We start from the raw sequence: 13,028 nt of genomic DNA, 5'->3' as shown, positions 1-13,028 counted from the left end.
AGGTCTTCAAACTTGGCAAGTTTAAGACTTGTGGACTTCAACTCCAAGAGTTCTCCAGCCAGCTATGCTGGCTGGAGAATTCTGGGAGTTGAAGTCCACAAGTCTTAAACTTGCCAAGTTTGAAGACCTCTGGTTTACTGTATCTGAAGCATTCATTTAGACTTCAGTTGCAGAATTGTGGGATGTGGTGATCCATTACCTTTGGCCTTTGGAAGCATCACTTCAAACTCAGATGAAGCACAGAGAGCTGAGATGGACTGACTGTTCCTGAATCCCATATTAAATTGGAGGCCAAACATTAGCTGCAAGAGGAAATTCTTCTATTTTAATGGGTTTTTCATATAATTAAGGGCCATGATAACTCCAGGTTCTCAATCACAAATCAAGTTGGTCCCAGCAAATTCAATTCAATTCAATTCAATTTATTAGATTTGTATGCCGCCCCTCTCCGAACACTCGGGGCGGCTCACAACAATGGTAAAAACAATATTATAGTGGCACAAATCTAATATTAAAAAAAAAATAACTAAAGCCCTATCATATTAAAACCAGACAACACATACATACCAAACATAAATTATTAGGAGGCTGGGGGAAAGATGTCTCAAATCCCCCATGCCTGGCGGTATAGGTTGGTCTTGAGTAGTTTACGGAAGACAAGGAGGGTGGGAGCAGTTCTAATCTCCGGGGGGAGTTGGTTCCAGAGGGCCGGGGCCGCCACAGAGAAGGCTCTTCCCCTGGGGCCCGCCAGACAACATTGTTTAGTCAACGGGACCCAGAGAAGGCCAACTCTGTGGGACCTAATTGGTCGCTGGGATTCATGCGGTAGCAGGCAGTTCCGGAGGTACTCTGGTCCAATGCCATGTAGGGCTTTAAAGGTCCTAACCAACACTTTGAATTGTGACTGGAAATTGATTGGTAGCCAATGCAGGCCACATAGTGTTGTAGATACGTGGGCGAATCTAGAAAGCCCCACGATGGCTCTCGCAGCCGTGTTCTGCACGATCTGGAGTTTCCAAACACTTTTCAAAGGTAGCCCCATGTAGAGAGCGTTGCAGTAATCGAACCTCGAGGTGATGAGACTGGACAATAGTTATTAAGCATGAAGCTATGCAATAAGTGATCTTAAAGTCTTGTCTAGCTACGCAGTGGACAACATTATAGCTGTACAGTATGCATAGCAGCTGTGCATTGTCTGGACAGGTGTGAAACAAGTAGACACCAGAGGACAGATTCAGACGATGGGCCTCCTTCTTAACTTTATGTGATTTTAATCACACAAGAACTTTAATGGCAGAAAAAAAGTAAGCTGTTTGTGATTTTTTTTTTTAAAGTGTAGCAAATGAATCAAATCACCAAAGTCCCCATAGGCCTTCCCCCCACCCTCAATATTTTTATAATATGTTGAAATTCTTACCTGAGGTCTATTCCATAGCCCTCCTATCCCACAATTCAGATATATGAAGTTTATCTAGGGAGAAAGGTTATTTCAATTAGGAAAATACTTCCATTATTAATGACTAATGAATTGCACTCACAGGTGGGAGGATCATGTTTTATTAAAACCTGTTATTTGTCATCACTTCTTTCACTTGGATTGTGGTCATGGCTTAATTGAGATTGAATATATAAAGACAAATTATGATTCAATGTAAATTCAAAATGCCTGTGGTAGTGCAAGGTCAGGTTGAAGGGAAAGTGTGGTTATATTTTCCACTGTTCTGTAATCCTACTTCATCCTTGATTCCTTGTTTCGTTTTGTTTTGTTTTGAATTTTGGAGCTTTTAGGTTAATCCCCCATGCAGTATGTTGCGCCCTTTTTACCTCAGGGGCTAAAATATTGCTTGCTTCTCAAATGGCTTTTCATCCATGAAAGAGATGTGCCGAACATCAATGCCCTTTTTCTCTTTACATTTTCTTGTGTAAGAGAAGAGCATTACATTTTCTTTTATGGGGAATGGACAGCCAGGCTATTCTTTTTTACAGCATGGTTAGAGATTGTTGGGTGTGCTGATCATTATTTCGCTGCTCATAGCTGATTTAAGGAGGCAGTGTTCTGTTTCTTTAAGCAATTGATCCAATCTATCCAAAGACATCCCCATGGTGATGTAGCCAGCATGACATCATTTATTTATTTATTTATTTATTTATTTATTTACTTTCTTACTTACTTACTTACTTACTTACTTACTTACTTACTTACTTACTTACTTACTTACTACATTTGTATGCCGCCCCTCTCGATAGACTTGGGGCGGCTAACAACAGTAAAAAGACAATATGAACAAATCTAATATTAAAATTAATGTAAAAAACCCCAATTTAAGAAGCCAATCATACAGACAGACATACCATGCATAAATTTTATAAGCCTAGGGGGAAGGGAATATCTCAGTTCCCCCATGTCTGACAACAGAGGTGGGTTTTAAGGAGCTTACGAAAGGCAAGGAGGGTGGGGGCAACTCTGATATCTGGGGGGAGTTGGTTCCAGAGGGTCGGGGCCGCCACAGAGAAGGCTCTTCCCCTGGGTCCCGCCAAATGACATTGTTTAGTCGACGGGACCTGGAGAAGGCCAACTCTGTGGGACCTAACTGGTCGCTGGGATTCGTGCGGCAGAAGACGGTCCCGGAGATAATCTGGTCCGATGCCATGAAGGGCTTTATAGGTCATAACCTATATCATACCACAGCACAGAGCGTACACCAAAACACAGAGCGCTTTTACCTTCCCACCGAAGTGGGTGGTATCTATTTATCTATCTGCATTCATATGATTTCAAACTGCTAGGTTGGCAGGAGCTGAGGCAAGTAATGGGAGCTCACTCCATTAAGCGGTGGTAAAACTCCAGCTGCTACAGCATAGACCATCTCCGGCATCTTTCAAGCCAATGCGCCACAGCGCACCCCATGCTTTGCGTAATGGGAGCCAACATGTGTTTGAGATCAGAGTGGGAGATTTGTTTAAATTAGAATCATGGCAACTTCCAAAAGCCAATTCCAATGTGGTGAACTCAGGAATGGGCAACTATGGCAACTTTACAACCTGTGGAATTCAACTCCCAGAATTCCTCTGCTAAAAATCATCACTTGTGAAAATGACTTCCATTCTTATTGTTATTTAGCATTTTTTAAAATTTAATCTGCTTTGTTTTATAACATTGCACTCCTGCCATTATTAATGAATGTGACTTTATAACTCTATGATTCTATTTATTGATATTAATTTTGGTTCTTTAACTGATATTAGGCCTACTTAATTGAGAAATCAATCATGAACAGACATTATAAGTGACCCAGCAAATTATTAAAATAAAAATACAAGCAATGATTGAACTCTGTGTTTTACTGACCCCAAACTTGTTTTACAGTTGTTATTTTTATAATCTGAGAATTGGTCGGGATTATAAAAATCAAAGAGGATTTTATTTATATGGGAGTGGTTTACAATACATTATAAACCAGTGAAAGCCATGGGTAGAGAGAGAATTATATAACTTTAGTCAAATATTTGATATTGTTGAACATTTTGTTTAAATGCATGTAAAGATGATAACGTTATTCTTTCCCCCGATAAAAGCTGAGCATTTTATTGCATGTTTTTGGAATGGAAATGATCTAGTGAAAATTTTTTCTGTATTTTAACTATCTTTGGAGCATATCCGGATAAGACGGAGTGGCTGTGGGTTTTGCCTCCCAAGGACAATTCCATCTGTCCTTCCATTACCCTGGGGGGGGGGAATTATTGACCCCCTCGGAGAGGGTCCGCAACTTGGGCGTCCTCCTCGATCCACAGCTCACATTAGAGAACCATCTTTCAGCTGTGGCGAGGGGGGCGTTTGCCCAGGTTCGCCTGGTGCAACAGTTGTGACCTTATCTGGACCGGGACTCACTGCTCACAGTCACTCATGCCCTCATCACCTCGAGGTTCGACTACTGTAATGCTCTCTACATGGGGCTACCTTTGAAAAGTGTTCGGAAACTTCAGATCGTGCAGAATGCAGCTGCGAGAGCAGTCATGGGCCTACCTAGGTATGCCCATGTTTCACCAACACTCCGCAGTCTGCATTGGTTGCCGATCAACTTCCGGTCACAATTCAAAGTGTTGGTTATGACCTTTAAAGCCCTTCATGGCACTGGACCAGAATATCTCCGAGACCGCCTGCTGCCGCACGAATCCCAGCGACCGATTAGGTCCCACAGAGTGGGCCTTCTCCGGGTCCCGTCAACTAAACAATGTCGGTTGGCGGGCCCCAGGGGAAGAGCCTTCTCTGTGGCGGCCCCGACCCTCTGGAACCAACTCCCCCCGGAGATTAGAACTGCCCCTACTCTCCTTGCCTTTCGTAAGCTCCCTAAGACCCACCTGTGTCGTCAGGCATGGGGGAACTGAGACATCTCCCCCGGGCATATACAATTTATGAATGGTATGTGTGTATGTATGTATGTTTAGAAAATGGGGTTTTTAAAATGTTTTTATTGGAAATTTAGATTTGTTATAAATTGTTTTTCACTTTGTTGTGAGCCGCCCCGAGTCTGCGGAGAGGGGCGGCATACAAATCTAAATAAATAAATAAATAAATAAATAAATAAATATCATAATTTTAAAAAAATATTGATAGCAGGATTTATTTGTTGGCTACTACCAGTATTTTTTTTTAATTGTCATTGTGAGATTAAAAAGCAAAGCAATTAGAATATTAAAGGTGGAAGCAAGAAAGAAACAAGTAACCATCTGCTCCTTAAGTTGTCAAGATTCTTTGAGTATAATGGCATTGTCATTAGAGCGTTTCCATACCACATTCTGCTAAGCTCTCATCTTGTATTGTGCCTCAAATGAAACAAACAAAATGTTTAAAAGTTATGATATTTATGTAGTTAACTTACCAAGCATATCTAAATTATGCTAAAGTAACCAAAACATCTTTACATGTTTTGGTTTGAAATTAATTTTATTGGGTCTTTTAAGTGGAAAACATATATAATGTATAGTTTTGTATATATAATGTATAATTTAGTAATATTAAAATTACTACAAAAGTTTTTATAAGTCTCCATTAGGATCAAGATGATATGTACGTAAGGCTTTATATTATCAGAAATAACACAATGCTTCTCAACTGCTGAAAGATGTTCAATTTAGTGTTTTAGAAAGGAAAGATACTTTTAAAAATAGTTTCTATGTTTATATTTTGCTTTTAGAATCAAAGCATTTAAAACTTCATTGAGTTAATTTTATAGATATTCCAGCAGTTTGGAATATGATGTGATAAAAGGAAAGGGAAAAAAACTAGTCATATTTTCTGAAAATATTTTCTTTTCAATGTTAAATAAAAGACATTTAACAATTCATTTTGTGAACTGTAGTGTAACAGCTTGCCACATCCTGTTGCAGTGGCCTTTTATGTATTGAGTAACAGCAAAGTTCCTTTTTCAAGCCTTTCACAGGTAATGTGACTACATAACAAAGCGCTTCTCTTTCATTCTTGTGACTTTTTTGTGCTCAATTGTAAACTTTATGCATACTTTTTTTTAAAAAAAATGATGTCAGTGGAAAAATGAGCATGACTATGGAAACTATCACATTGTAAAATTGGAAATGTTTTGGGAAAGTGTGGGTGTTAACTTGATAATTTCATCAGATAATACATATTTTTAAAAGATACCAAAGCATTACTAGGAGGAACTGCTCACCTATAGGAATTTTCTGTGCTGCAATAGGAATATTCTAAGCGACAGTGTTATATACCCTTACTTAAAACAAAATCCTTTGAAATAATTTGTGCTTATTACTGAGTTTACACATATATACTCTATATGATTGCATCATAATTACTGCATATTCAAGTTTTTAGTTTGAAATTTAATTTCATTCCAAATGTGTTATATGATTTTCAACTTTTTACTGGCCTTCCTGTGCCTATAAATTAGCTCATTTTAAAAATCAATTTAACCTACATAGAGAAACATCTTATTCCCAAAAAGATACTATTATCACATTTGTCTCCAAATGGGGAGAAAAATCATAAGTGGAAGTAGATAGTACATGGGAAGATTTATGAACCAAATAGATAATTTCTAGACGTTTGGAATCCAATGCTTCAGAAATAAAATAATCCCGTATTTCAGAATAAAGTAACCAGAGTAAGTATCATAGATGGGTCAAGATTTACATTCTACACTACACAAATGGCACCATTGATAAAACAAATAAAGACACTGATGTCTTATCCTTTGATATTGGATACACTGGAAATGTAGCTAAAAAACAGAGTCTAAAATTAAATATTTTGTTTTAACTTGACATTAATTACAATCCTGCACTGCATTACAATACTCTTATCTTGAAACAATTCATAGAACTCAGTTGGGTTTAGTTCTCAACAACTGTCCATAAGACTTCATATGAAATTTCTTTCTTTTTTTTATTTATTTATTTATTTATTTATTTATTTATTTATTTATTTATCAGATTTGTGTGCCGCCCCTCTCCGTAGACTCAGGGCGGCTCACAATACAATAAAAACAATTCCTGACAAATCTAATAATTTACAATTTAAAATTTAAAATAGTTAAAAAAAACCATTTTTAAGCAGACATACCTACAAACATACCATACATAAATTATATAGGCCCGGGGGAGATATCTCAGTTCCCCCATGCCTGATGACAAAGGTGGGTTTTAAGGAGTTTGTGAAAGGCAAGGAGGGTAGGGGCAATTCTAATCTCTGGGGGGAGCTGGTTCCAGAGAGTCGGGGCCGCCACAGAGAAGGCTCTTCCCCTGGGGCCCGCCAACCAACATTGTTTAGTTGACTTTTGGACACTTCCCAAAGGAATGAATTCAGAACCACATTTTTATTGATGCCTCCTTATCAGTTACCCAAGGAGCATTGGGGCACACTTTCCATTAACAGGGATTTGTTGTCCCAGCAGTTTTCAAATTTTTCCTCATTTACTTAGGACTAAGCTACGATGGATGCAGGAAACCCTGCTTCCAAGGAGACATGGATAGGATTGTTCCATTCCTAATGAAAACCAGATACTTTGGTTGGATAGGGTTCATCGCATACAGGGAGTTAATTCATACTTTTTAAATCCGTTTGGCATGGAAATGTATGAATTCCTCCTTGTGGGAGGAGTTTACAGTGCCTCAGTTTCTGGAGTGGCGTCGGTAGCGTGTAGTGTATGTAAAGCGTCAACTCCTTCCATGTGGAATTGGGCTTAAAATACTTCTGTAGCAATAGATAGAAGGAACCATACACTAATAGGATTTCAAAGCTGGCAAGTTAATGAAACGAGTACTAGAAATAAAATATTTTCTCCCAGCTGCCTTAACCGGTGAAGGACACTGTGATCCATCAATATAGTTTCCAATTCTATTCCAGGAGTGTTAAAGACGAATATTAACTGCTGGTTAGTATGTGGCCCTTGACCCTAATGTAACCAACACCACGAGGAAGGAATTGGCTCTGTTTCCTGACAGACCTATGGACTATTCAGATTTGATGGAGAAAGATTTCAAGAGATACCTGCATTGTATGCCAGATTAATGTTTTCTTAAACCTGATTGATGAAATATTCCCTTTGTTATGAATAGGAACCTTCCCATTGTAAATAAACAAACCTAGTCTAAAATTTTAGTTAATTTAGTACATCTGCGTTGCATATTCATTCTCATATTACTGGTGTTGGTATAATGTTTTGGAAAATTGATGGTGAGCAGTCAGGGATTTTCCTGGTTTTGTTCAGTTTTCCCCTAATTGACTTCTGTTAGCAACTGTGTTCACTATACCATACTTACCTACTAAACTACTCCTTTCTTTCCAGCTCTTCTGCATCTGTGGAGTACTGATGACACATAGACTGGATGTGTACATAATGCAGGCGGTTGCATTTGTGTTTGCATAAAACATAGTCTCTATTAACATTCCTTAAAAGGTCCAACATATTCCGTGTTTGTGTGTGAGAGAGTGAGTGAGAGAGAGAGAGAGAGAGAGAGAGAGAGAGAGAGAGTCTATAGTTTTTTTCACTAGATTGTCTGCCATGTTATAATTTTGTCATGTTATAATTTTCTAAGATATCAGGTCTTGGTCACTTGGGCAGATACACCTGTTCCCTCTAATTTTTTTTGGGGGGGGGGCGGAAAAGTATAGTGTCTGAGCTGCAGTCCCTTCGGGACTGGGCGGCACAGAAATAATAAACAAACAAACAAACAAACAAACAAATAAAAAACCCACCCTGTTTTGCCTCAGAGAATTTCAAAATAAAATACTGTACTGTGTGTCTATAACAGTGAGCTCATAATAGGGCAACTCTATCAATATCAAAATGCCACTTAAATAGTTGAGCTAGTTTCAAACTAGATTTTGATTTTCTTTCTCTCTTCCTTACTCCCATTCTTTTTCTTTCTCTTTTCTTTCCTCTCTTTTTTCTATCTGTTTCTCTCTCTTCCTCTCTTCCTCTCTCTCTCCTTCCCTCTCACTCTTTCTCTCTCGGCTTCTGGGCAGGTTTGGAAAACTCTGAGTTGATGATGATTTTTAAGTGAGCTCACTGCTCAAACTGAGCTCACTGCTCAGCTTAGAGGGAACTATGATATCAGGTCTTGGTCACCTGGGCAGATACACCACTATTGGGAGTCTAGATAGAGGTTCCAATGTTTAAGATTTCTCCAGTCATCCAGCCCAGCTTATTTAAAGAGCTCTTTTCTGGAGTTCATGCAGGTTGTTATAAATACCTTTTGCTGCAAACTGCTTTATTGGTGTAAAGCCGTGTTACTCAACCACAGCAACGTTAAGATGTGTGCATTTCAACTCCCTGGCTTGGGAATTCTGGGACGTCTTAAATTTGCCAAGGTTGAGTAACTCAACCTTGTAAGTAAGTAGGGAAGACACCTCTGGTATAAGGTTTTTGAGGAGTTTATAACATAAAATGGCAGATTCCATGCCTCGGTATCTGTTCTCTCGTTGGCAGTCTGGGATTTCTGATTTAAGTCCTTTCTATGACAAATACTAAACCAATCTCACACGCTTTTATGAAAAGTTCAACAGTGCAAATCCGCAGCTTGCGTGGATTCCTCTTGCACAAACACATGGACTTATCTGGACAGGAATGATCAACAGCTTTCAAGCAAAGGGAAATATGGGATTTCCCAGGATGGTTCCATGACGTGGGCTTGTGTTTTCCCTTCCCCGGGATGTTAGGAAAGCTCTGAAGTGGTGACAGCCGTACTGATGACATTTTGCCTATCTCAGTGTCAATCAAGTCACGGCAGGGGCCGCCAAAAGATGAAAATAGAGGGATGTTGTGCAGCTCACTGTTGATGGCCTTTGCCAGGTTCAGTCATTTCCTCTTCATTTGCCAAAAATCACAACTGCTAAATGGACATAACCAGAGTGTGGGAAACTTACACAGCCCAAGAGGAGGAGAAAAAGAACTACAAGCAGTAATAATAATACTGTGCTATTAGTCCATGTTGGTTATGCTGTTATTACTACTAATAATATTCTTTCAAAATATTGTACAGATAAAAATACTCCTGATGGATGTTTTTTTAAAGATATCTTTATGTATAATTGAACATTAAGGAAAATGTATGCATATTGTAAATTCCATTTTTGGCAAAACGAAAACACTACTTTCAGTTCCTTTCTTCCTTCCCTCTTTCACTGATTCTACTGTGGAAATATCCATCTATGGAATCCCACTCCAAAAATCTCAGAATAAATATTCAAAGATTCAGGATTGCACCTTCTAGTTTGGGGCACTACGCTTGCAACTTTGGTAGTTTACCTGCAGCAGATGAGTGTTTATATAGAAAGTGTCATATAATATTTGTGTTCAGAAATGTTCCTAATATTTTCTTTTCCTGTAAATAATAATGTAATGAATAATGGTATAAATGACTAGATGACAGGCGTAATGATTAAGATCAATTTCATAGAAGTTAGCAATAAGCAATGAATTTGGAGAAATGGAATCAACATAAGGAATGACTATAATATTGTGTAGTTTAATAGAAGCATGCATAATTGTGGAATTATATGTATAATAAAATGTAAATTGAAAAAAGAGATAACTGGATGTAAAATCGATGCAAATTGATATAGAAAGTTTGTAAAAAAGCAGATTGTAAAAAATATTTTTTAGAAAATGTTCAATAATTTTTTTAAAAAATTAATGACTGCATTATAACCAAAACTCAAGTCCCACTTTTCTATTTTATTTATTTTATTGGATTTATATGCTGCCCCTCTCCGGAGATTCTAATGGGATCCTTTATTTTGCATACAAATTAGTATGACTGTTTGGGACAATTTTATTCTTAGACCATTTGAAAACTATTGCTTGCTTATGCCAGTTAGTGTAAAGTGCTTTAGGGCTCTGATGGCAAATCTATGGCATGGGTGCCACCGGTGACACATGGAGCCATATCTGCTGGCACACAAGCCAATGATCTGTGCCGGCCAGCTTGTTTTTGGCTTACAGAGGCTCTTGAAGGATGTTTTTGGCTTCCAGAGAGCCTCCCGGGGGAAGGGGAGAGCGGTTTTACCTTCCCCTGGCTCCAGGGAAGCCTTTGGAGCCTGGGGAGGGTGAAATACAAAGCTACTGGGCCCACCAGAAGTTGGGAAACAGGCCGTTTCTGGCCTCCAGAGGACCTCCGGGGGGTAGGGGAAGCTGTTTTCGCCCTTCCCAGGCATTGACTTATGGATATGGGGACTTGTGCCTGCATGATAGCGCGTGCACACACTCTTTCAGTACCGAGGAGAAAAAGGTTTGCCATCACTGCTTTAGGGTGTTACTTTAGCACATGAGAGTGTTGGAAGAGTGTAATCAAATAATCTCTAATTCTGGTTTCTTTCTCTCTCTCTCTCTCCTTTTTTTGCAGTAAATGAGATAATAAGGAATGATCTTTCCAGCACCCATGTCCACTAACAAGTGGTCAGCTAGAAGTTTAGCTGAGATATCCACATCAAAGAATTGGAAGATTATCCCCGGTACCATTCTAGTCTTCCGTTTTGTTGACTCTTGGGAGCTGACAATTACCTCTTCTCTTTGTCTATGCATATATATATATAGATATATATAAAGGAACTGGTTGACTTCAGCTAAAAAATGCCTCCTCTTAAAAATCATCTCAAGGAAAACGTTGGAAATGAATACAGCGTGGAGTATTTTATGGTTGAAATAGGAAATGTGATCAAACTGTTAACCAATCTCAAAAACTGATTTTGTTTCTTTTGGGCTCTACTGGACAACAACCCTGGAAGTGCCTTATTTTGTTAGTTTTTGGCATCAGGGAATTTTATTGGTAGTGTTAAAGTCATTGCCATCCAAAGTATTTCTAGGCACAGAAACTGTCAATTGGCATGGATAGAAGAATCCTCTTGAAAGTGAAATGATGTGTCTGAATTCCAGGTGTGGGTTTTTTCCCCCTAGTTTTCTCTCTTGAACTGTACTTAACATCCTGCTGCCTTATTCATGGTGTATTTTTAAACCAAATTCTCATCTCAGCTGTACATTTTCAGCCTGTCACATTTCTTTGTTTAAATATTGAATAACACTTAGTAATATTGGCATGTCAAAATTTTAACTTTTCTCTGGTTTCAGCATAGCACAAAATAACTGAACAGCACAAAATGTTAAGATTGGTGGACAAAAACATTTGAGGGGAAAAATCTGACCTTTACTCAACGGATTGATGTATATGCATGTAGCGATCTAAGCATACACACACACACACGCACACACACATATATACTGTGTGTGTGTTCACATACACAAACATAATAGGTTTAGCATTTTTAGTTGCCTTTTGAAGGTTTTGAATTTAGCAATAATTTCTTCTTCTAGGAATGCAAGCCAAGTCCCAAGAAATGCCATTTCTGTGTTATGGAGTTGTTTTGTTTCATGCAGTTATGTTATTGTTGTTGTTTTCTCCATGCTGATAAGCAAGCACTTTAGACAGTGAAGAAGGATATGTATGAAATATGTATTAATTCCCAAATGACAAAGAATGCGTTAAAGTCATTGTAAATACCGCTACTGAAGAATGTAAAATATTTGTTCAGTTATAAGATGATTATTCCACTGAAGCCTTATAACTCTCTGCTAAATGTACAACACATATTACCAAAACCAAATGTTTTAATATGCAACCCTGTATAACATGATTTCGGAATACAGTAGTTTCATATTAATAGATACAAATAAACGTAAGCAAGTAATAATAGTGTTTAACATTGTATTTGTAAAACCATGTTACCATGTAGCTAGTATATTCATTCACATAAACAGAAAAAAGCATGGCTTCATTTTTAAAGCATCTAACATTAATATTGTGCCTTAGAAAATATGTGTGACCTATGCCATAGTAATATAAGTGGCAACTAAGTGCAGTGTACAGTTAATGGAAACTCAACCAGTTTCACAAAAAGGTGAAACAGTCCTAACTATTTAGAAATATTACTCTGTAAAATTATGTCTTACTTCCTTTTTTAGAAAAAAAAAAGCCATATTTGTAACATTTGCACATTACTGTGAAAGTATAAGGATATAATATGGCTCTCTGTAAATATTATGTTAGTTGGCTGATTTTGCAACTGTTTAGCAAATCATTTATCTTGTACTTAGCTTTGTAGGAGATGCATGCATATCTTCTAAATGTGATATCATGTATAGCTGCAGCTAAACTTGTAGCTGGAAAAAAAATCCAATAAAGCACAACTTTCTGCAGAAAGCTACTTTTAGAGTGCCCTTTTTTATTTCTGGGTCAGAATGTTTCATGAAAAGAATTATGTTTTTACATGCGAGGTTAATTTTAATTTTTTTAATCTGTTGTATCCCACCTTTATTGTTTTTACAAATAACATATCCAGCAGAAAACATATCCAATACACCTTCCTTCTCCTATTTCCCCCACAACAATTCCTGTGAAGTGAGTTGGGTCAAGAGAAAGTGACTGAACTAGTTTTAAATGGCTGAGATAGAATTAGAACTCATGATCTCCTGCTTTCTAATGTTTTAACCATTAGACCA

At 37.9% G+C, this 13,028-nt stretch overlaps 1 protein-coding gene across 1 annotated transcript in view; it reads left to right on the top strand.

The window, feature by feature from the left end:
- NFATC1 (nuclear factor of activated T cells 1) overlaps positions 1-12,731 on the top strand; it is a 168,382-nt gene extending 155,651 nt beyond the window's left edge. Inside the window, 1 exon segment of the mRNA XM_070747425.1 lies at positions 10,879-12,731. Within this exon segment, the coding sequence (XP_070603526.1) occupies positions 10,879-10,925 (47 nt within the window). The 3' untranslated portion in view covers positions 10,926-12,731.
- Positions 12,732-13,028: the final 297 nt, after the last annotated feature.

The sequence above is a fragment of the Erythrolamprus reginae genome, chromosome 3, assembly GCF_031021105.1.
Source record: "Erythrolamprus reginae isolate rEryReg1 chromosome 3, rEryReg1.hap1, whole genome shotgun sequence".
Taxonomy (NCBI): Eukaryota; Metazoa; Chordata; class Lepidosauria; order Squamata; family Dipsadidae; genus Erythrolamprus; species Erythrolamprus reginae.
Note: the sequence above shows the minus strand (reverse complement) of the source record. Positions and strands in the feature narration are given on the sequence as shown.